General features: G+C 41.4%; 1 protein-coding gene and 2 pseudogenes across 4 annotated transcripts; all 3 read left to right on the top strand.

Annotated features, from left to right (window-relative positions):
* The first annotated feature begins 599 nt into the window (after positions 1 to 599).
* Positions 600 to 22,884, top strand: LOC134355721 (UDP-glucuronosyltransferase 2C1-like). 4 transcript variants are annotated; one of them, XM_063066055.1, is made up of 4 exons: positions 600 to 787; positions 7,059 to 7,143; positions 17,003 to 17,049; positions 20,325 to 22,880. In XM_063066055.1, exon 4 carries the CDS (start codon positions 20,351 to 20,353, stop codon positions 21,953 to 21,955), a length of 1,605 nt encoding a protein of 534 aa, XP_062922125.1. In that variant the 5' UTR covers positions 600 to 787; positions 7,059 to 7,143; positions 17,003 to 17,049; positions 20,325 to 20,350; the 3' UTR covers positions 21,956 to 22,880. The 4 variants fall into 4 exon arrangements, with proteins under 4 accessions (XP_062922125.1, XP_062922124.1, XP_062922126.1 ...); XM_063066056.1 differs by lacking the exon at positions 600 to 787 and adding an exon at positions 12,384 to 12,468 and having other exon boundaries at positions 6,867 to 7,143; positions 20,325 to 22,882; XM_063066054.1 differs by lacking the exon at positions 600 to 787 and having other exon boundaries at positions 6,866 to 7,143; positions 20,292 to 22,883.
* On the top strand, positions 2,424 to 3,837 carry LOC134355338 (UDP-glucuronosyltransferase 2C1-like; annotated as a pseudogene).
* On the top strand, positions 7,221 to 12,357 carry LOC134355723 (UDP-glucuronosyltransferase 1-2-like; annotated as a pseudogene).
* Positions 22,885 to 24,945: the final 2,061 nt, after the last annotated feature.

Here is a 24,945-nt window from a genome sequence, read left to right as displayed (position 1 = left end):
CACTGATGTCATAGTCAAAGAATCACACCAACACCTCTCCTTCCTCAATTGGGTATCCTAATAACTCATCTGGGCACAAAATGTCGACGTTTATTCTTCTCCGTTGATCAGGTGTTCCCAACACTTTTTATGCCATGGACAAATACCATTAAGCAAGGGGTTCATGGGCCCCAGGCTGGATACCTCTGCTATAATGGACTGCTGAGTTCCTCCAGCATTTTGTGTGTGTTAGTCTAAATAAAAGTGGTCAGAATTCAAATCCCTCCACAGTAGTGATACAACTAAAATTAAGGTAACTATAGGAATTTAGAAGCTTCATGAGCAAAAATTCCTAGGAAACCTTGATTTTCATTAAACCAATATCAATAAAGTCGCAAGAAAGTTACTTTAAAAGTTTGTTCATATGCTTATATTCCTGGACATGTGGAATTACAGAGTTGAGTTTAAATTTAGGTTTAACTTATGTTTGTGAGCGCTGCTTGTATATGCCTGTAATGCTGTTTGAAACTAAGTTTATCATTGCGCCTGTACAAGCATGTACTTGCGCATGTGACAATAAACTGGACTTTGACTTTGTTTTGAATCAGCGGATAAAAGCCTAACAAAGTTGTTCATACTGATTGAAACATTCGGCAGGACTGAATTGAAAGCGAACACATGACACTAAGTATTATCTAATCTCTTGGATTTGTCCCCTAACAGCAGAAAATTTCAGCTCGCTTTGCTTTGCTGAATCACAACAGCATCAGAGAAAAACTTTCTATTACTGGCAAGAAGTTCTTTATCGGTAAGTGTAAAATAGCAATTACGTCTCCAATCCAGGTAATTTTTGGATGTATTTTAAAAGCAGCTTGAGGCTGAGGAAGTTTTCATTGCAATTGTCAGAAACAGGTTAAAATTATCACCCCAGGGAATACGTTAGGGAACGAAGTTCTGATTTCCAGTGACCGCTCAGCAAGAGTCCACAATGTACGCCTCATGAAGGGAATGGACAGGAGTGTCGCGTAGGAAGCGATCCCTGGGGAGAGCAGAAAGTGAAGGGTGGTGTTGTGGGTGGGGGGGGGGGCGCCTCCCCGTCCAGCACATAATGCTCCGGAACTTCCGCCGCTCGCATGGGTCCCAGCTAAGCCTGCCGGTTTGTCGGGTACGTGGAGTAGTCTATGTTCCAAGCCTACACCGGTGACCGTCCCGTACTTTTCCTACGCAATATCGACGACAGCATTGGTGCTGCTTCCTGCAGCCGTGCTAAACTCCTCGATTTTACCCACTTTGCCTCCAACTTCCATCCCGCCCTCAAATTCACCTGTTCCATTTCCGACACGTCCCTTTCTCGATCTCGCTGTTTCTATCTCTGGAGATAGCTGATCCACCGATGTCTATTATAAACCAACGGACTCTCACAGCTACCTGGACTATACCTTGTCCCACTCCGCTCCTTCTCAAAACGCCATCCCCTTCTCTCAATTCCTCTGTCTCCGCCGCATCTACTCTCAGGATGAAGCTTTTCAGTCTGGAAGGAGGATGTCCTGCTTTTCAAAGAAAGGCCCTTTACTTCTTCCATCATCAACGCTGCCCTCAAAAGCATCTTATCCATTCCACTTATGTCTGCTCTTACCCCATCCTTCCGCTACCTTACCAGGATAGAGTTCCTCTTGTCCTCACCTACCACTCTACAAACCTCCGCGACCAGCACAAAATTCAAAATTCTCCGAAACCTTGGCTACATCCAACTGGATCCCACCACAAACATCTTTTCCACCCCACCCCCACCCCCTCCTCCTTGAAGTCATTCTTCTGAACAAAACATTTCCTGTACTGTCCTCCCAACTCCCACCATCATCATGCTGCCTTGTCCAGTCACACAAGGGGCTAAAATATTGGTTGTGCCCGTGGATGGAAGTCATTGGATCAATGTGGAGATACAAATAGAAAAACTAAAAGAACATGGACACAATATCAGAGTACTTTCTTACTCATCAACTTTGTATCTAAAAGAAAGACCAGATTTCTTTGAAATCATAACGACTGAAAAAGAAATATACATTGAACGATCTAATCCTATCAAGCTGATTAAATTGCTTATGCAAAATTCATTGGAAAGCTTGCAAAATGGTTGGACAACATGGGGCAAAATTAAGTTGCAGTTATCTTCAAGTGTTTTCATGTATTATTTACATAGCTTGTTTCAGAAGGAAACTAGGGCAATATTTGAAAACAAAAGTTTGTTAAACCAGCTTAAGAATGCAAATTTTGAGATATTGCTTACAGATCCTGTTTTAGTTGCTGGTCCTATGCTTGCTTATCATTTAAAAATCCCGATGGTGTATAATGTTCGATGGCATAGTTTTGGAGAAGCTCATTCTCATTTTGCCCCATTGCCACTTTCTTACATCCCATATCCAGCCACACACTTTACAGATAAAATGAATTTTCTCCAGAGAACAGAAAACATTGTGCAATATCTTATTCAGCTAGTCACCGCAAAATTATTTATATGCCCAATTTATAAGGAAATCTGTCATCAACATCTGGGACCAGACACAGATATCCGAACACTTCTCTTGAGGGCTGATGTGTTGCTGATGAGAGTCGATTTTGTATTTACATTCGCAAGACCCACCATGCCAAATATTGTCTACATTGGAGGCTTCCAGTGTAAACCAGCCCGACCACTAGTGGCAGAGTTTGAAGAATTTGTTCAAAGCTCAGGGAAGCATGGAGTTATTGTCATGTCATTAGGATCCATTATTGATTCCTTACCAAAGCAGATTGCAATGGAAATAGCTGAGGCATTCGCTCAAGTACCCCAGAAGGTTATTTGGAGATATGATGGGGAAATCCCTCCCAATATAGGTAATAATACACTACTGAGAAAATGGATCCCTCAGAACGACCTTCTGGGATGCCCCAACACATGAGTCTTCATTTCTCATTGTGGTACCAATGGCATTTATGAGGCCATCTACCATGGGGTACCAGTGATTGGCATGCCTCTTATTTTTGACCAGTTTTACAATGCAGTTCGACTGGAATCCCGAGGTGCAGTAAAGGTGCTTAATGTTGCAACCATGCATTCAACAGATCTATTGCAGGGACGTAATGAGGTGATAAATGTCACATTTTACCGGGATAACATGAAGAAACTCTGTGCTCTCCACTGGGACCAACCAGAGTCGCCAATGGAGAGAGCCGTTTTCTGGATTGAGTTGTTGCTCGACACAAAGGAGCAAGGCATTTGCGCTCTGAATCCTACCGACTGCCCTGGTACACTTACTATTGTGTGGATGTGATGGTTTTTCTGTTGTCCATGTTCTTCATGCTCACAGTGCTGGTGGTTGTAGCACTGAAGAAACTTTGTTGTATTACATGTAGAAGAAAGCAAAAGACTGAGTGAGGTTACATTATCTTTTGTTGGGATATGGTGTTTTATGCTCTTTATAACTCATTGATCTTTTTTCGCCGAAGTTAATCCATGGAACCTTCTTTCCAGATTTCATGAATTTAGCAAAGGCTATTTTGAGAATAAATCATCAGCAATATACACATTATATAATAGACTTTGTGCTTTGATTTGCATAAAAGAATTGTAACTAGCTGATCCATATTTCACCGGGAAAACAGGGGATGTAAAAGAGTAAAGCGACCAGAGGTGTAAGAGAAAACAAACTAATTCAGCTGATCTAAGAATAAAGAAATATTCTTTGAAAGGTGTTTAATTTTAATGATTCTTCATGTCGGTCAAATTAATTTTATCACTCATGAATCCTAGTGAAATTTTGGTCTAAATGTTATGCAAAAAAGGTCAAAGTTCATTGTCAAATGTATCTTTGATGCTGATTGCAGTACAGAACAAATAGTTTACAATGTGCAGGAAAAATGTATTTACACATATCATCTGCAGACAAATGGGCAGCAATATCAAGTGATCTGAAGAGGAATGAGCCACACAGTTCCCTAAACCTGTTGAGTCACTCAGATTCGATCAATGTATTGTATGCATTAACCTTAACATGTTTACTCAACGACAATCTATCAATGTTCATCAATCAATTATCCCTCTAGGCCAGGGGTTCCCAACCTTTTTTATGCTGTGGATCAATACCTTTAAACAGGGGTTCTGCAGACCCCAGTTTGGAACCCAGCTCTAGACTAAGTATCTGAAGTAACTTGAGTGGAAAGAGTTGCAAATATCCTAAATTTGTAACATGCAAAATGCTTACACTGGTATACCCCTCCTCCAACTTATATTCATTTGTATCTATACATCATTGTAATGTCAAGGTTTAATTGAACACAGGCCTAGGTGATGCAAATTGTCCTTATATTTTATCCTATCACTCCCTAATTGTGGTTATATTTGCTCCTTTACCACCATTCAGGGCCCCAGACAGTCCTTCCAGGTGAGGCGACATTTCACCTGTGAGTCGGCTGTGGTGATATACTGAGTCCGGTGCTCCTAATATGGCCTTCTATATATTGGTGAGACCCGACGCAGACTGGGAGATCATTTTGCTGAACACCTACGCTCTGTCCGCCAGAGAAAGCAGGATCTCCCAGTAGCCACACATTTTAATTCCACATCACATTCCCATTCTGATATGTCTATCCACGGCCTGCTCTACTGTAAACATGAAGCCACACTCAGGTTGGAGGAACAACACCTTATATTCCGTCTGGGTAGCCTCCAACCTGATGGCATGAACATTGACTTCTCTAACTTCCGTTAATGCCCCACCTCCCCTTTGTACCCCATTCGTTATTTATTTATATACACACATTTTTTCTCTCTCTCTCCTTTTTCTCCTCTATCCCTCTGACTATACCCCTTGCCCACCCTCTGGGTCCCCCCCCTCCCCCATTTCCTTCTCCCTGGGCCTCCTGTCCCATGATCCTCTCATATACCTTTTGCCAATCACCTGTCCAGCTCTTGGCTCTATCCCTCCCCCTCCTGTCTTCTCCTATCATTTTGGATCTCCCCCTCCCCCTCCCACTTTCAAATCTCTTACTAGTTCTTCCTTCAGTTAGTCCTGACGAAGGGTCTCGGACCCAAACATCGACTGTCTCTCTTCCTAGAGATGCTGCCTGGCCTGCTGCATTCACCAGCAACTTTGATGTAGAAGGTGACAACCTTTAGTCTGCAGTTTAAGTTCCTTTGTGTGTTAGTAGCACACCTTACAGGTAACTTTGACCTCCTGTACCTAGTAAATTGCTCATTGAGTGTATGTTTGTGGTCTTCTGCTGCTGTAGCCTATCCACTTAAGGATTTGATGTGTGTGCGTTCAAGATCCACCTCTGCACACCACTGTTTTACTGTGTAGCTATTTGAAATACTGTCACCTTCCTGTCAGCTTGAACCACTTTAGCATGAATTTTCTCCTAAGAACAAGAAACCTCATGCAAAATCCTCTTCAGCAAGTGGAACTGGCATTGAAGAGGTCACAGAATGGTGGGACCCTTTGGGACCATATTAAGTTCCAAAATCATAACACAAATACTTACGTAATCATCATCAAATGAATCAAGCTCCTAGTATTGCAATTTTTGAAAACAAAACACTGTTAAAACAACTTGAAAGTGCAAACTTTGAGTTAAACTTGTGGATCCTGTTCTTGGTACTGGACCAATGCTTTCTCATTATTTGCAAATTCTGCAGGTGTGCAATGTTTGATGGCAGATAAATGGGCAAGTCCATTTCTTCTCTGCCCCATCACCACTTTCCTATGTCCCAAAACCTGGCTCACAATTGACAGATAATATGAATTTTCTCCAAAGAACAAGAAACCTCATGCAAAATCTTCAGCAAGTGCTTATAGAATTGTTCGTATACCCAATTTATAATGACATCATTCATCGATATGTCAGACCAGACACAGACATACAAACACTGCTCCTGAAGGCTGATGTGTGGCTGATGCAAGTCAATATTGTGTTTGAATTCCCAATACCCACCATGCCAAATATTGTGTACATTGGAGGCTTCCAGTGTAAACCAGCCCGACCACTAGCTTGAAAAGTTTGTTCAAAACAAGGGGAGCATGGACTTCTTCTGAAGTTGTTGGAGACATTGGTAGGTTCCTTGTCTAAACAGGTTGCAATGGAAATAGCTGAGACTTTTGCTCAAGTACTCCAGAAGGTCATATGGAGGGATGATGGAGATATCCCTCCCAATATAGGTAATAATACACTACTGACAAAATGGATCCCTCAGAACGACCTTCTGGGACACCGGAACACACGAGTCTTCATTTCTTATGGTGGAACCAATGGTATTTACGACACCATCTATCACAGGATGCCAGTGATTGGCATGCCTATAATTTTAGACCAGTTTGACAATTTACTTCGACTGGAATCTCCGGGTGCAACAAAGGTGCTTAATGTTGCAACCATGCATTCAACAGATCTATTGCAGGCACTTAATGAGGTGATAAGCGGCACATTTTACCAGCACAACATGAAAAAACTCTCTGCCCTCCACCAGGTCCAACCAGTCGCCAATGGAGAGAGCCATTTTCTGGATTGAGTATGTTGCCCGGCACTTGCGCTCTGAATCCTACCGGATATACGAGACGACCGTTATACTAAGACATGGTCTTTTTCGGGGTAAACCCAACGCATTTGACTGCTACTCTTGTTGGTTGGCAACCTTACCAAACCCTGCCCCGGTCGGCCGGTCCGCAGTGCGAAAAAGGTTGGGGACCCCTGCATTAAACCAATATCAATAAAGTCGCAAGAAAGTTACTTTAAAAGTTTGTTCATATGCTTCTATTCCTGGACATGTGGAATTACAGAGTTGAGTTTAAATTTAGGTTTAATTTATTTTTGTGAGCGCTGCTTGTATATGCCTGTAATGCTGTTTGAAACTAAGTTTTTCAGTGCGCCTGTGCAAGCATGTACTTGCGCATGTGACAATAAACTGGACTTTGACTTTGTTTTGAATCAGCGGATAAAAGCCTAACAAAGTTGTTCATACTGATTGAAACATTCGGCAGGACTGAATTGAAAGCGAACACATGACACTAAGTATTATCTAATCTCTTGGATTTGTCCCCTAACAGCAGAAAATTTCAGCTCGCTTTGCTTTACTGAATCACAACAGCATCAGAGAAAAACTTTCTATTACTGGCAAGAAGTTCTTTATCGGTAAGTGTAAAATAGCAATTACGTCTCCAATCCAGGCAATTTTTGGATGCATTTTAAAAGCAGCTTGAAGCTGAGTAAGTTTTCACTGCAACCGTCAGAAACATGTTAAAATTACCACCCCAGGGAATATGTTAGGGAACGAAGTTCTGATTTCCAGTGCCCGTTCAGCAAGCGTCCACAATGTACGCCTCATGAAGGGAATGGACAAGAGTGTCGCGTAGGAAGCGATCCCTGGGGAGAGCAGAAAGTGAAGGGTGGTGTTGTGGGTGGGGGGGGGGCGCCTCCCCGTCCAGCACATAATGCTCCGGAACTTCCGCCGCTCGCATGGGTCCCAGCTAAGCCTGCCGGTTTGTCGGGTACGTGGAGTAGTCTATGTTCCAAGCCTACACCGGTGACCGTCCCGTACTTTTCCTACGCAATATCGACGACAGCATTGGTGCTGCTTCCTACAGCCGTGCTAAACTCCTCGATTTTACCCACTTTGCCTCCAACTTCCATCCCGCCCTCAAATTCACCTGTTCCATTTCCGACACGTCCCTTTCTCGATCTCGCTGTTTCTATCTCTGGAGATAGCTGATCCACCGATGTCTATTATAAACCAACGGACTCTCACAGCTACCTGGACTATACCTTGTCCCACTCTGCTCCTTCTCAAAACGCCATTCCCTGCTCTCAATTCCTCTGTCTCCGCCGCATCTACTCTCAGGATGAAGCTTTTCATTCTGGAAGGAGGATGTCCTGCTTTTCAAAGAAAGGCCCTTTACTTCTTCCATCATCAACGCTGCCCTCAAAAGCATCTTATCCATTCCACTTATGTCTGCTCTTACCCCATCCTTCCGCTACCTTACCAGGATAGAGTTCCTCTTGTCCTCACCTACCACTCTACAAACCTCCGCGACCAGCACAAAATTCAAAATTCTCCGAAACCTTGGCTACATCCAATTGGATCCCACCACAAACATCTTTTCCACCCCACCCCCACCCCCTCCTCCTTGAAGTCATTCTTCTGAACAAAACATTTCCTGTACTGTCCTCCCAACTCCCACCATCATCATGCTGCCTTGTCCAGTCACACAAGGGGCTAAAATATTGGTTGTGCCCGTGGATGGAAGTCATTGGAGCAATGTGGAGATACAAATAGAAAAAGTAAAAGAACATGGACACAATATCAGAGTGCTTTCTAACTCATCAACTTTGTATCTAAAAGAAAGACCAGATCTCTTTGAAATCATAACGACTGAAAAAGAAATATACATTGAACGATCTAATCCTATCAAGCTGATTAAATTGCTTATGCAAAATTCATTGGAAAGCTTGCAAAATGGTTGGACAACATGGGGCAAAATTAAGTTGCAGTTATCTTCAAGTGTTTTCATGTATTATTTACATAGCTTGTTTCAGAAGGAAACTAGGGCAATATTTGAAAACAAAAGTTTGTTTAACCAGCTTAAGAATTCAAATTTTGAGATATTGCTTACAGATCCTGTTTTAGTTGCTGGTCCTATGCTTGTTTATTATTTAAAAATCCCGGTGGTGTATAATGTTAGATGGCATAGTTTTGGAGAAGCCCATTCTCATTTTGCCCCATTGCCACTTTCTTAGATCCCATATCCAGCCACACACTTTACAGATAAAATGAATTTTCTCCAGAGAACAGACAACATTGTGCAATATCTTATTCAGCTAGTCACCGCAAAATTATTTATATGCCCAATTTATAATGAAATCTGTCATCAACATCTGGGACCAGACACAGATATCCAAACACTCCTTTTGAGGGCTGATGTGTTGCTGATGAGAGTCGATTTTGTATTTGAATTCGCAAGACCCACCATGCCAAATATTGTCTACATTGGAGGCTTCCAGTGTAAACCAGCCCGACCACTAGCGGCAGAGTTTGAAGAGTTTGTTCAAAGCTCAGGGAAGCATGGACTTATTGTCGTGTCATTAGGATCCATTATTGATTCCTTACCAAAGCAGATTACAATGGAAATAGCTGAGGCATTCGCTCAAGTACCCCAGAAGGTTATTTGGAGATATGATGGGGAAATCCCTCCCAATATAGGTAATAATACACTACTGACAAAATGGATCCCTCAGAACGACCTTCTGGGGTACCCCAACACATGAGTGTTCATTTCTCATTGTGGTACCAATGGCATTTATGAGGCCATCTACCATGGGGTACCAGTGATTGGCATGCCTCTTATTTTTGACCAGTTTTACAATGCAGTTCGACTGGAATCCCGAGGTGAAGCAAAGGTGCTTAATGTTGCAACCATGCATTCAACAGATCTATTGCAGGCACGTAATGAGGTGATAAATGGCACATTTTACCGGGATAACATGAAGAAACTCACTACTCTCTACTGGGACCAACCAGAGTCGCCAATGGAGAGAGCCGTTTTCTGGATTGAATTGTTGCTCGACACAAAGAAGCAGGGCATTTGCGCTCTGAATCCTACCGACTGCCTTGGTACACTTACTATTGTGTGGATGTGATGGTTTTTCTGTTGTCCATGTTCCTCATGCTCACAGTGCTGGTGGTTGTAGCACTGAAGAAACTTTTTTGTATTACATGTAGAAGAAAGCAAAAGACTGAGTGAGGTTACATTATCTTTTGTTGGGATATGGTGTTTTATGCTCTTTATAACTGATTGATCTTTTTTCCCTGAAGTTAATCCATGGAACCTTCTTTCCAGATTTCATGAATTTAGCAAAGGCTATTTTGAGAATAAATCATCAGCAATACAGACATTATATAACAGACTTTGCGCTTTGATATGCATAAAAGATTTGTAACTACCTGATCCACATTTCACCCGGAAAACAGGGGACGTAAAAGAGTAAAGTGACCAGAGGTGTAAGAGAAAACAAACTAATTCAGCTGATCTAAGAATAAAGAAATATTCTTTTGAAAGGTGTTTGATTTTAACGATTCTTCATGTCGGTCAAATTAGCTTTATCGCTCATCAATCCAAACAGCAGTTCGGTCTAAAAATTATGCAAGAAAGGTCAAAGTTCACTGTCAGATCTATCTTTATGCTGATTGCAGTACAGAGTAAGTAGTTTACAATGTGCAGGAAAAATGTATTTACACATATCATCTGCAGTGAAATGGGCAGCAATATCAAGTGAGCTGAAGAGGAATGAGCCACACAGTTCCCTAAACCTGTTGAGTCACTCAGATTCCATCAATGTATTGTATGCATTAACCTTAACATGTTTGCTCAACGACATAAAAACTATAAAAAATTTTGATTTAGAATGCAGAAATGAAAAAAAAAATGGGAACGGCAAATTCAAAGCAGTGACAAATAATCACGAAAGTTATTCAATTTTTTATTTCTTTATTTAATTGCATTAAAAGCAATTTTCATTAATAATGTTAGAGTGCACACCAGTAGACTGCCATTCATTGCTTTTTCTCCTTTCTGTGAGGGCTTTGTGCATTGATATCAGCCTCTCAATATCAGGCTGAACGTCACTCAGAAGGAGCTTCAGTGGCCCATGTTGCGTGATTTGCAGTCTGTTTCGTTGTTTGTAAGATGGCACCAGTGATTATCAGCAACATTCTGTGGGCTGCAGACAATAGTTCTAAATACACTGTTAAATATATCGCTTTCAAATTACTCTCACTGCAATCTGCAGCATGCAACTTCCCTCCAAGAAATGTTGAAAAGTTCATTTTAATATCAGAGAACATATACAGAATACAACCTGAAATTCTTACACTTCACAGACATCCACAAAGCAAGAAACAAGATTAGAGTTAATGATAGAAACATTCATCCGAAGCCTTCTCGTTTCTCCCTTCTCACAAGCAGCAGTAAAACCTGTAGCACCAGAAGTCCCAACATACTAGGCCACTATTTTACTAAGACAGGGAATGCCCAGGCCATGTTTTGGTAAATCCGATCACTCGGCTGGGCTTTTCACAGCTGCACATGGACAGAGGCTGAAGGGCAAAGCTTCAGCATTCGGGACAATGAACTGGAGGTCACAGGAGGCTGAGGAGTGGCTACGAGTTTGCCTTGAGTCTGTTTTCTGAGTCGTGGTTGGAACAGATTTTATTAAAACATCTGTAGACAAGAATGTCCCCACATAATCATTCAGTCATTCTAGTTCTCTGCAAACAGAACTCCTGGATGAACTATAAGAACTAGACTGGAAGAATTCAAGTCTGGTTATTGAGAAAGTTACAAGAGGTGAAGATACGACCTCCGTAAAGCCTTTTCATGGGTGAAGTGAGAATCCCTGAACAAACTTGAATCAACAAAATAGGTTTGCCCATTATGTCAGAGCTTGAATACTATCACCTCGAAAAAAGTTAAATCACCTCTGTAAAAAAAATAGAAAGCAGAGTAGCATGGTGTCAGGAAATAGTCTTTCCTTCAATGTCAGAAAAATAAAAGAGCTGGTGATTGACATCAGGAAGGAGGACTATGCCCCAGCTCTTGACAACATTGGTGGTTTTGAGGTTGAGAGGGTTGAGAGCTTCAAGTTCCAAGGAGTAAACATCGCCAGTGGTCCAACTACACTGATGTCATAGTCAAGGAATCACACCCACACCTCTCCTTCCTCAAGTGGGTATCCTAATAACTCATCTGGGCACAAAATGTCGATGTTTATTCTTCTCCATAGATCAGGTGTTCCCAACACTTTTTATGCCATGGACCAATACCATTAAGCAAGGGATTCATGGGCCCCAGGCTGGATACCTCTGCTATAATGGACTGCTGAGTTCCTCCAGCATTTTGTGTGTGTTAGTCTAAATAAAAGTGGTCAGAATTCAAATCCCTCCACAGTAGCGATACAACTAAAATTTAGGTAACTATGGCATATTAGAAGCTTCATGACCTAAAATTCCTGGGAAACCTTGATTTTCATTAAACCAATATCAATAAAGTCGCAAGAAAGTTACTTTAAAAGTTTGTTCATATGCTTATATTCCTGGAAATGTGGAATTACAGAGTTGAGTTTAAATTTAGGTTTAATTTATGTTTGTGAACGCTGCTTGTATATGCCTGTAATGCTGTTTGAAACTAAGTTTTTCATTGCGCCTGTGCAAGCATGTACTTGCGCATTTGACAATAAACTGGACTTTGACTTTGTTTTGAATCAGCGGATACAAGCCTAACAAAGTTGTTCATACTGGTTGAAACATTCGGCAGGACTGAATTGAAAGGGAACACATGACACTAAGTATTATCCAATCTCCTGGACTTGTCCCCTAACAGCAGAAAATTTCAGCTCGCTTTGCTTTGCTGAATCATAACAGCATCAGAGAAAAACTTCCTATTACTGGCAAGCAGTTCTTTATCAGTAAGTGTACAATTGTAATTACGTCTCCAATCCAGGTAATTTTTGGATGCATTTTAAAAGCAGCTTGAAGCTGAGTAAGTTTTCACTGCAACCGTCAGAAACATGTTAAAATTACCACCCCAGGGAATATGTTAGGGAACGAAGTTCTGATTTCCAGTGCCCGTTCAGCAAGCGTCCACAATGTACGCCTCATGAAGGGAATGGACAAGAGTGTCGCGTAGGAAGCGATCCCTGGGGAGAGCAGAAAGTGAAGGGTGGTGTTGTGGGTGGGGGGGGGGCGCCTCCCCGTCCAGCACATAATGCTCCGGAACTTCCGCCGCTCGCATGGGTCCCAGCTAAGCCTGCCGGTTTGTCGGGTACGTGGAGTAGTCTATGTTCCAAGCCTACACTGGTGACCGTCCCGTACTTTTCCTACGCAATATCGACGACAGCATTGGTGCTGCTTCCTGCAGCCGTGCTAAACTCATCGATTTTACCCACTTTGCCTCCAATTTCCATCCCGCCCTCAAATTCACCTGGTCCATTTCCGACACGTCCCTTTCTCGATCTCGCTGTTTCTATCTCTGGAGATAGCTGATCCACCGATGTCTATTATAAACCAACGGACTCTCACAGCTGCCTGGACTAGACCTTGTCCCACTCTGCTCCTTCTCAAAACGCCATCCCCTTCTCTCAATTCCTCTGTCTCCGCCGCATCTACTCTCAGGATGAAGCTTTTCAGTCTGGAACGAAGATGTCCTCCTTTTCAAAGGAAGGCGCTTCCTTTCTTCCATCATCAACGCTGCCCTCAAAAGCATCTTTTCCATTCCACTTATGTCTGCTTTTACCCCATCCTCCCGCTACCTTACCAGGATAGAGTTCCTCTTGTCCTCACCTACCACTCTACAAACCTCCGCGACCAGCACAAAATTCAAAATTCTCCGAAACCCCGGCTACTTCCAACTGGATCCCACCACAAACATCTTTTCCACCCAACCCTCACCCCCTCCTCCTTGAAGTCATTCTTCTGAACAAAACAGTTTCTGTACTGTCCTCCCAACTCCTGACAAAAAGACCTCAACTCACAACAGTGTCCAGCACTAAAACCTCTCTGCCCAGCGTTCTCTAGAACCTTGTCCCAATTCCACCATCCTATTCGGCTGATGCAACATTTCTAAGTTGAACAACAAAGTCCCTTATTTTAGCTGAAACCCAAACAGGCTTAAAGCAGAACAGACTGCTCTTACAAAATTGCTAAAATAATATAGCTACAACATAACAGTAAAAATCTTAACCAGGGGATTACATTTGGTATTAACAGACATAAAAAAAAAGGTGAAGAATTGACACAAATGCACCATCAAATATAACTTGAGCCAATTAAGCCAAGAAAAGAGAAGGCTGAGGTATGATATGGTGAGGCTTTAAAACTATTCAGAGGCCTCAGTGATTCGATAGATAGAATTTTTTGTGCTTACATCAAAAGGCATGGATCTTAAATATGCAAATGCCAGTAAATCTGCAGATGCTGGAAATGCAAGCAACACACACAAAATGCTGCTGGAACACAGCAGGCCAGGCAGCACCTATAGGAAGATGCTACTTATTTTTCTTCTCTCTCTCTCCCTCTCACAATCACTCCTTGCCTGCTCTCCATCTTCCTCTGGGCTCCCCTTCCCCTTTCTTTCTCCCTAGGCCTCCTGTCTCATGATCCTTCCCCTTCTCCAACTCTGTATCCCTTCTGCCAATCAACTTTCCAGCTCTTGGCTTCATCCCTCCCCTTCCTGTCTTCTCCTATCATTTCGGGTCCCCCTCTCCCTCCCACTTTCAAATCTCTTACTATCTCTTCTTTCAGTTAGTCCTGACGAAGGGTCTCGGCCCGATACGTTAACTGTATTTCTTCCGATAGACGCTGCCGGATCGTAAATATATATGCTTGAATAAATTCTGAATAATTTTTGTTTCCACTATTCACATGTATAGAAGTATTTCTCACGAGTCAGGGAACAAATCCAGTAATCCAGAATGCAGATGTTGAAGGGTTTTGCAGTGATACCGCCAATGAAAGTCAAAGAGAATTTAGTTGGGCTCTTGTTTGAAATGCTCATTGCCTGGCACTTACACAGTATGAACCTTACCAATAACTGAAGTGTTGTCTGATTACATAGCCTCTACTGTTTCAAGCGTTGCCATTCATTACTTGATATAACTTGAAGAGCAGTGAATCTCTCACTCCATATATGTATGAACTGTATGCATATACCACTCTATATATATGAATGTATATATACATATATGTGCTACTGTGTGTATAAATACATACATGTGTAAGTAGGTTTAGTAAGTGTGTACTCTTGCTTTTCATCAACTTTAGTTCTCAGATCATATTTATTTCAAACAACGGTTTATTTTTCACTGTGATCTGCTACGTTGACATTTCTTTTTCAATGGCTGAGGATAACTGGAATAAATAATCTGCTGAATGAACACAGCAGGTCTTTGCTGGGGGAAGGGAACTGTCAGTGTTTCAGGTCAAAATCCAGCATAATATCAGGCTGGGACTGGTAGCTGTGATGGCAGGAGCTTCAAGAGGGAATTAAAACTGAAATTTCTCTTAGCATTCCCAACTGTTACAAATGCTTCAGTTTTTTTCTTGCCTCTGATCCTGTGGCATCATTAAAGATGGAGATACGTATGGAGAATCCATTCATGTTTGATTAACTTATGCTAGTATAATCATCACATTGCTGATTTGTGAATTGCAGAGCTGATTTCTTATTATAATGGGTTGACTCTGATCCACGTTGCTATGTTTCTGATCCATGTCTATTAGAATGGAGGCAAAAGAAATTGGAATAACAATTACGAGGCTTCATGGTCTTAGTTCCATTCCAGACTTTTTTTAATTCACTCCAGATTAGTAACTTAAATTTACCATCTATTCTGTTGGTTTCTGTATAATTATTCCAATTTGTGGCATTATAATCCAATGACCCAAACTTCTTTCCACTTCTCCATATACTGTATGTATGCATACATCTATGCACTGTTTCACGCATGCATGTGTAAGTGTGTGCTGTAGCCTTTCATCAACTTCCGTTCTCCTATGAGGTTTTCTTGAAACAATGGTTTATTTTTCATTGTGATCTGCAATGTTGACATTTCTTTTTCAATTTTACTCTGTCACTTTGATGTATTTGAGAACTAGGAGCTCATAGGTGGCTCGGTGGAGTAAATTTCAGAAGCTATGACAAGGCTTTATATTAACAGAAGAAAATTAATTGAGTCAATTCATATTGGGCAATATTAAAGGTAATCTACAACAATTGCAATTGTTCCTGAAGGAAATTCCCACTATAATGTTTCTCAAACATATTTATTTATGATATTTCCATTAAAAAATTTTAAACTGTAGATTTAAAACATCAGAACTTACAGGGAAAATACAAAAGAGAAAACATAATTTTCTGTGAAACCAAGAAAATGTGTAGATTTTAAATTTTGTTAAACGTATCAAAAAAAATCAGAATAATTACAGTATCCCTTTTGCTGTTAATATTTGTGCTAGTAAGGTGCTGTGCACTGACAACGTAAAACAAGAATCTAACTGTTGATATGCATCATCAGTGGCATTATCCAATGAAAAGACATTCAATTGAACGCATGCATAAATGATGTATGTACAAGAGCATGTAAGAAACTGTGTACCTTCTGCATGCATTTTACTTTCTGATACCTGAAAGACTGAACCGGATCAGGTCCAAAGCATGATGGAATACTTCTTCCTAGCTTAGATAACTATGTTTCCAACAGCTCCTAAGAATCTCAATTTTTTCAAGAACTAGGTAGTCCTTTTCATTTGCTCTTTTCAGACAATTATGTAATGCACTCGTGTGTACTTGCTTAGGCTGTTCAAACACCACCTCCTAAACTCTTGACCTGTACCACCGAGGAGAAAGAGCTTGGGCGCATGGATCATCACTAGCCATCATTTCTCCTTTAAATCGAATATTGACCATACTTGGCAATATATTCTCATTACTTCATCATTGTTGATTCTAAATCCTAAAGCTACCTTTTCAACAAAATTGTGGGACTGCCTTCTCCAAAAGGAGTGTAGTGGTTCATGGAGGCAAGTCATCACCCATTCTCAAAGGGAAAAATGGATAGAAAACAATAGCAGACTTTCAATATCAATAGATAAAACATACTCTAACAATTAATATAATATCATAGAAAAGCAGCATCACTTATTATAAGATTGCTATCCACTGTGTCAGGTTATTGTCTCTGACATATGTCATGAAATTTATTGTTTTCCAGCAACACATACATCTAAAGGTTCAAAAGTTCAAAGAGTCATTTATTATCAAAGTATACAACTCTGCAATTCTTCTTCTTCCGATAGCCATGAACCTGGAAAGAAAAGTAAGGCAGCATGATCATCAACCACTGAAGTTTAGTACAAGTTACTAAATATAAGTAAATGTATAGTTAAAAAGAGGAATAATAAGGCATCATTATTATTATTAATAATAATTTTTGTTCTGTTTAGAATGGGAGGAGCCATTGTTTGTCACAAGAAGCAGAAGACTTGAAAAGGTATGGCTTGACAGTACCTTCTGCTTAGTTTTGGGTAGCAAGAACCTTTGCTTGTCGCAAGAAGTGGGAGATTTGAAAAGCTTGAACCAAGTTAGCAAGGTTGTGAATTGCTTGAGTAACTATGCATTTGGCAAGGGTTAATAAATTAAAGGTCTGTATAAGTGGAGCAGCCATTTTGGGAGCTGGCAGAATCAGAGTGGGGAGTGGAGGCTTCGGCTCAAAAGAAGCTTCAACAAGAAGAAGCAGAAGCCATGGAGTCTAGACTTGAAGTGAGAATGGGAGATTTTAAAAAGCTTTTCCTTCAGCTGAGCTCAGCGCGAGATACATTAAGGGGACTTAAGAAATTCCTGGATAGGAAGGAATGGTTAGCAATTTAATCTTAGAGTTGGTTAGAAGATCATCACAACATCATGGGCCAAAGGTCTGTACTGTGCTGTGGTGTTCTATGTTCTATGCTTTTTAACGTGAATGTTCAATGAAACAGATTGAAATTGAACAAGCATTTGAAGCAATAGCTCTTACATTCGTAAATATTTCTTATGATGAGAATGGGGATTCATCAACTCCATTATGTTAGATGTGCCCTTTGAAACATGTCATAAAGAAGATGTCTTAAGGACAATGATCTATAGAGATATCATTGAGAAGGTTCATATCAGCTCCCTGGGCTTCAAAATGAAGAAACATATTAACTATGGTCCTTATGCATCAGGATCTTTACCAATGTAACCACCACTCAGTGACAAACAGGACAGAAAATGTCCATGGAAGTAATTATGGTCATGTGCCCAGCAGACCTCTACAGTTTGCTGCAGAATGCTGATCTTCTAGTTTTTCAAGCACCTGTATTTACTGTTATCTCAACTAGAGCCATTAAGCCCTCGTTCTTTTTTTTAATCTTGTCAAGCTAAATGTGAATGGCATATGTTTCCTACATTCTATAATTATTTAGAAGGGTCTCTAGTTATCTCTTTAGCAGAATTCTACTATGTTATGGAGAACATGGTGTTGCTCAGTTGTCCTTCTGAGGCTCTGTTGATGTTCCCATACCTAACTTCTTGTTTCTGTCTCTTTATGGGCTTCTGACTTTCCTCCGCTCCGGAGTCGAGTCACGATCCTGCTGTCCGCTGGTCCTCGGTTGAGCCAGTGCCCGTAACCACTGTGAAAGAGAGAGTCAGCAGTTCCTCCACACTTGGGTCCAGTCCTGCGAGCGCACATTGTGTTTTGTCACTGTCCAGTCTATTTCACAGAAAAGGTTGTATTATGAACTTGCATTGTATAACATCAGCCAAGCAGGTTCAGCCTGCAGTATGATCAGTCACGTGACAGTTGTCTGCAGATTACCTATTTGTTGTAGACCCAGGACATCAGTCAGGTCTTCGGATAGATAGTCTGAAGATTGGGATGGAGGGAACAGTGTTAATTATCACAATGGCCAGACTTTATGTAGGCTTAATGGGACAATTGCATCAATATCATTTTAATGCAATTCCAGAATCTGAATCAGGTTTATTATCACTAACATATGTTGTGAAATGTGTTGTTTTTGGCAGCAAAACAGTGTAAGACATACAAATTACTGTGGGTTCAGCGAAGAGTGGAGTCAACGTTGCAGAGCGGCCAGCAGAACTGGCCCATCCTTGCCTCCAGTCCTGACACCCTGCCCTATTAATCATCTGGCCTGGCATTTAAATCCTCCGAAGATCAGTTCATTCCTCTCTCAAAGTCTGGGACCAGCTGCATCGATACACTCTGGGCCTAGACCCTGCCCCCCCCCTCCACTGCTTCCTCCTCCCTCTACCCGCCATACTTCAGCCCATGCACAATATTTCCAAATTAGTCCGATGCTTAGATGGAGCAAATCTCTCACTACCGGTTTCAGTGCAAGGGCTCTGAGTCTCCTCCACTCCGCTTGCTTCGACTCTGACTCTGTCTGAACGTGCCTTGTCCTTGCTCCTGTATGCACACTTCGACCCTCAACTCAGCCTTGCTTTCTCGTTGTTTACAGTGACCGTGTACCATGAATATTTATAGGAAATACGTTATTAAGAAAATATTTAGTTTTATTTCTTACTTTGAAAACTACCATGAAGTCGTTGCTCACCCTCAGCCACATCGCCTTAAGCTGGATTCGATATTTGTATTAAACAGCAGGTGTATAGGTGTACCTAACAAAGTGATCTCTGAGTGTATATCGATGAAGCTCAAATTTACAGCTTCCTTATCTTTGTGGTTTAACCATATCACCATAAATTCAGCACAAACTTCAAAATATGGCCTGTCCTACGATAGCTACCTATGTTTTAATGTTACAGGCTGTATACCTCAGATGTTCCCCCATTCTCACCTTAAGAGGATGAAATGAACAAACATTACAAGATATCCCAAACCAGAAAATGTAACAGTGGGAATCTCAGGTCTTTGTGGTGGAAGATATACATTCCTGATCAGGATTTGTTGCTATGGAGCATAAAGAGTCAGAACTTTCCATTCCACCACTCCTCGTAAAACCTGATTTGTACTTCACGCGGAATTGTATGCCAGATGTACCGCGTACCCTACGCAGTAGGGTGACGTGCACCTCCCCAAAAAATAACTCACGTGTCGCGGTGATGCAGACTGGAAAAACTGTGATTGGTCCGCTTGGTAGCATTGCATTTCCTCCTACACATTTCCAGTTGCTTTTCTCGGCCATGTCTGTACACTGATGTGAAAGAAATGTTTGGAGACAATGAACCAAATCGTCAAATCTACCTGCCGACATCCGAAAAAATTTGAAATGCATTTCCTCGCCCATGTCTCTCACGAAGAATCTCAGCACAGTGGCATAGAAACCCCACCGCCAACTATCATTTTGGCTGTAAATTGCAGAGCGATGCTGACACAACAATGCATGCTCGCTACGGCGTAGGGCATCGCAGAAGTATAAATCAGGTCTACAGCCTAGCCCGTACGCACAAGTATAAATCAGGCTTTTCTCTGGTATTTGCAATGCAAAGTCTTGCTCTTTGAACTCAGGAAAAGAACCTGTTGCTCACTATCCCTGTTGTAACTCATCACCCTTGAACCAGAAAGGTGACCTAGTTGTGCAGCTGAGTTCTGCTTCGAAATTATATTTTTATGTTGTAGATCGTTCAAATTCAGCTACAACTGGGTGTGTCCATAGAGTGAGTAGAGTTAAAGTGGCGACAAGAAAACACACAACTACATGTAAAATATTTTTGTTGCTTATTTATTATTAGGCTTACAAACATTTCTAATCAATTCTACAACAGGATCGGTGTGATCAGCTATTTTCAAGATGGATAGTCCTGGATGGAAAGGCAGATTGCAGATTGCATGTGCTTTTAGCATTTTCATCATGCTGCCTTGTCCAGTCACACAAGGGGCTAAAATATTGGTTGTGCCTGTGGATGGAAGTCATTGGATCAATATGGAGATACTAATAGAAAAACTAAAAGAACATGGACACAATATCAGAGTGCTTTCTTACTCATCAACTTTGTATCTAAAAGAAAGACCAGATCTCTTTGAAATCATAACGACTGAAACAGAAAAATACATTGAACGATCTAATGCTATTGAATTGTCTGTGCAAAATTCATTGGAATGCTTGCAAAATGGTTGGACAACATGGGGCAAAATTAAGTTGCAGTTATCTTCAAGTGCTTTCATGTATTATTTACATAGCTTGTTTCAGAATAAAACCAGGGCAATATTTGAAAACAAAAACTTGTTAAACCAACTTAAGAATGCAAATTTTGAGGTATTGCTTACAGATCCTGTTTTAGTTGCTGGTCCAATGCTTGCCGATTATTTAAAAATCCCGTTGGTGTATAATGTTCGATGGGATATTATTGGAGAAGCTCATTTTCATTTTGCCCCATTGCCACTTTCTTACGTCCCACATCCAGACACACACTTTACAGACAAAATGAATTTTCCCCAAAGAACAGAAAATATTGTGCACCATCTTATTCAGCTAGTCACCGCAAAATTATTTATATACCCAATTCATAATGAAATCTGCCATCGACATCTGGGACCAGACACAGACATCCAAACACTTCTCTTGAGGGCTGATGTGTTGCTGATGAGAGTCGATTTTGTACTTGAATTCCCAAGACCCACCATGCCAAATATTGTCTACATTGGAGGCTTCCACTGTAAACCAGCCCGACCACTAGCGGCAGAGTTTGAAGAATTTGTTCAAAGCTCAGGGAAGCATGGAATTATTGTCATGTCATTAGGATCCATTATTGATTCCTTACCAAAGCAGATTACAATGGAAATAGCTGAGGCATTCGCTCAAGTACCCCAGAAGGTTATTTGGAGATATGATGGGGAAATCCCTCCCAATATAGGTAATAATACACTACTGAGAAAATGGATCCCTCAGAACGACCTTCTGGGTCACCCCAACACACGAGTCTTCATTTCTCATGGTGGTACCAATGGTATTTATGAGGCCATCTACCATGGGGTACCAGTGATTGGCATGCCTCTTCTTTTTGACCAGTTTGACAATGTAGTCCGACTGGAGGCCCGAGGTGCAGCAAAGATGCTTAATGTTGCAACTATGCCTTCAGCAGATCTATTGCAGGCACTTAATGAGGTGATAAACGACACATTTTACCGGGATAACATGAAGAAACTCTGTGCTCTCCACCGGGACCAACCAGAGTCGCCAATGGAGCGAGCCGTTTTCTGGATTGAGTATGTTGCCCGACACAAAGGAGCAGGGCATTTGCGCTCTGAATCCTACCGACTGCCCTGGTACACTTACTATTGTGTGGATGTGATGGTTTTTCTGTTGTCCATGTTCCTCATGCTCACAGTGCTGGTGGTTGTAGCACTGAAGAAACTTTGTCGTATGGCATGTAGAAGAAAGCAAAAGACTGAGTGAGGTTACATTATCTTGTGTTGGGATATAGTGTTTTATGCTCTTTATAATTGATTGATCTTTTTTCCCTGAAGTTAATCCGTGCAACCTTCTTTCCAGAATTCATGAATTTAGCAAAGGGTATTTTGAGAATAAATCATCAGCAATAGACACATTATATAATAGACTTTGTGCTTTGATATGCATAAAAGAATTGTAACTAGCTGATCCATAATTCACCGGAAAAACAGGGGATGTAAAAGAGTAAAGCAACCAGAGGTGTAAGAGAAAACAAACTAATTCAGCTGATCTAAGAATAAAGAAATATTCTTTGAAAGGTGTTTAATTTTAATGATTCTTCATGTCTGTCAAATTAATTTTATCACTCATGAATCCTAGTGAAATTTTGGTCTAAAAGTTATGCAAAAAAGGTCAAAGTTCATTGTCAAATGTATCTTTGATGCTGATTGCAGTACAGAACAAATAGTTTACAATGTGCAGGAAAAATGTATTTACACATATCATCTGCAGACAAATGGGCAGCAATATCAAGTGAGCTGAAGAGGAATGAGCCACACAGTTCCCTAAACCTGTTGAGTCACTCAGATTCGATCAATGTATTGTATGCATTAACCTTAACATGTTTACTCAACGACAATCTATCAATGTTCATCAATCAATTATCCCTCTAGGCCAGGGGTTCCCAACCTTTTTGATGCTGTGGATCAATACCTTTAAACAGGGGTTCTGCAGACCCCAGTTTGGAACCCAGCTCTAGACTAAGTATCTGAAGTAATTTGAGTGGAAAGAGTTGCAAATATCCTAAATTTGTAACATGCAAAATGCTTACACTGGTATACCCCTCCTCCAACTTATATTCATTTGTATCTATACATCATTGTAATGTCAAGGTTCAATTGAACACAGGCCTAGGTGATGCAAATTGTCCTTATATTTTATCCTATCACTCCCTAATTGTGGTTATATTTGCTCCTTTACCACCATTCAGGGCCCCAGACAGTCCTTCCAGGTGAGGCGACATTTCACCTGTGAGTCGGCTGTGGTGATATACTGAGTCCGGTGCTCCTAATATGGCCTTCTATATATTGGTGAGACCCGACGCAGACTGGGAGATCATTTTGCTGAACACCTACGCTCTGTCTGCCAGAGAAAGCAGGATCTCCCAGTAGCCACACATTTTAATTCCACATCCCATTCCCATTCTGATATGTCTATCCACGGCCTGCTCTACTGTAAACATGAAGCCACACTCAGGTTGGAGGAACAACACCTTATATTCCGTCTGGGTAGCCTCCAACCTGATGGCATGAACATTGACTTCTCTAACTTCCGTTAATGCCCCACCTCCCCTTTGTACCCCATTCGTTATTTATTTATATACACACATTTTTTCTCTCTCTCTCCTTTTTCTCCTCTATCCCTCTGACTATACCCCTTGCCCACCCTCTGGGTCCCCCCCTCCCCCATTTCCTTCTCCCTGGGCCTCCTGTCCCATGATCCTCTCATATCCCTTTTGCCAATCACCTGTCCAGCTCTTGGCTCTATCCCTCCCCCTCCTGTCTTCTCCTATCATTTTGGATCTCCCCATCCCCCTCCCACTTTCAAATCTCTTACTAGTTCTTCCTTCAGTTAGTCCTGACGAAGGGTCTCGGACCCAAACATCGACTGTCTCTCTTCCTAGAGATGCTGCCTGGCCTGCTGCATTCACCAGCAACTTTGATGTAGAAGGTGACAACCTTTCGTCTGCAGTTTAAGTTCCTTTGTGTGTTAGTAGCACACCTTACAGGTAACTTTGACCTCCTGTACCTAGTAAATTGCTCATTGAGTGTATGTTTGTGGTCTTCTGCTGCTGTAGCCTATCCACTTAAGGATTTGATGTGTGTGCGTTCAAGATCCACCTCTGCACACCACTGTTTTACTGTGTAGCTATTTGAAATACTGTCACCTTCCTGTCAGCTTGAACCACTTTAGCCTGAATTTTCTCCAAAGAACAAGAAACCTCATGCAAAATCTTCAGCAAGTGCTTATAGAATTGTTTGTATACCCAATTTATAATGACATCATTCATCGATATGTCAGACCAGACACAGACATACAAACACTGCTCCTGAAGGCTGATGTGTGGCTGATGCAAGTCAATATTGTGTTTGAATTCCCAATACCCACCATGCCAAATATTGTGTACATTGGAGGCTTCCAGTGTAAACCAGCCCGACCACTAGCTTGAAAAGTTTGTTCAAAACAAGGGGAGCATGGACTTTTTCTGAAGTTGTTGGGGACATTGGTAGGTTCCTTGTCTAAACAGGTTGCAATAGAAATAGCTGAGACTTTTGCTCAAGTACTCCAGAAGGTCATATGGAGGGATGATGGAGATATCCCTCCCAATATAGGTAATAATACACTACTGACAAAATGGATCCCTCAGAACGACCTTCTGGGACACCGGAACGCACGAGTCTTCATTTCTTATGGTGGAACCAATGGTATTTACGACACCATCTATCACAGGATGCCAGTGATTGGCATGCCTATAATTTTAGACCAGTTTGACAATTTACTTCGACTGGAATCTCCGGGTGCAACAAAGGTGCTTAATGTTGCAACCATGCATTCAACAGATCTATTGCAGGCACTTAATGAGGTGATAAGCGGCACATTTTACCAGCACAACATGAAAAAACTCTCTGCCCTCCACCAGGTCCAACCAGTCGCCAAGGGAGAGAGCCATTTTCTGGATTGAGTATGTTGCCCGGCACTTGCGCTCTGAATCCTACCGGATATACGAGACGACCGTTATACTAAGACATGGTCTTTTTCGGGGTAAACCCAACGCATTTGACTGCTACTCTTGTTGGTTGGCAACCTTACCAAACCCTGCCCCGGTCGGCCGGTCCGCAGTGCGAAAAAGGTTGGGGACCCCTGCATTAAACCAATATCAATAAAGTCGCAAGAAAGTTACTTTAAAAGTTTGTTCATATGCTTCTATTCCTGGA

This window comes from Mobula hypostoma, chromosome 13 (genome assembly GCF_963921235.1).
Source record: "Mobula hypostoma chromosome 13, sMobHyp1.1, whole genome shotgun sequence".
NCBI lineage: Eukaryota > Metazoa > Chordata > Chondrichthyes > Myliobatiformes > Myliobatidae > Mobula > Mobula hypostoma.
The sequence above is the reverse complement of the archived record's forward strand: the minus strand, read 5'-3'. Positions and strand labels throughout refer to the sequence as shown.

What these genes read in the sequence shown, in the direction of transcription:
- LOC134355721 (XM_063066057.1), top strand. Translation starts at nt 20,351, where the DNA reads ATGGATAGTCCTGGATGGAAAGGCAGATTGCAGATTGCATGTGCTTTT.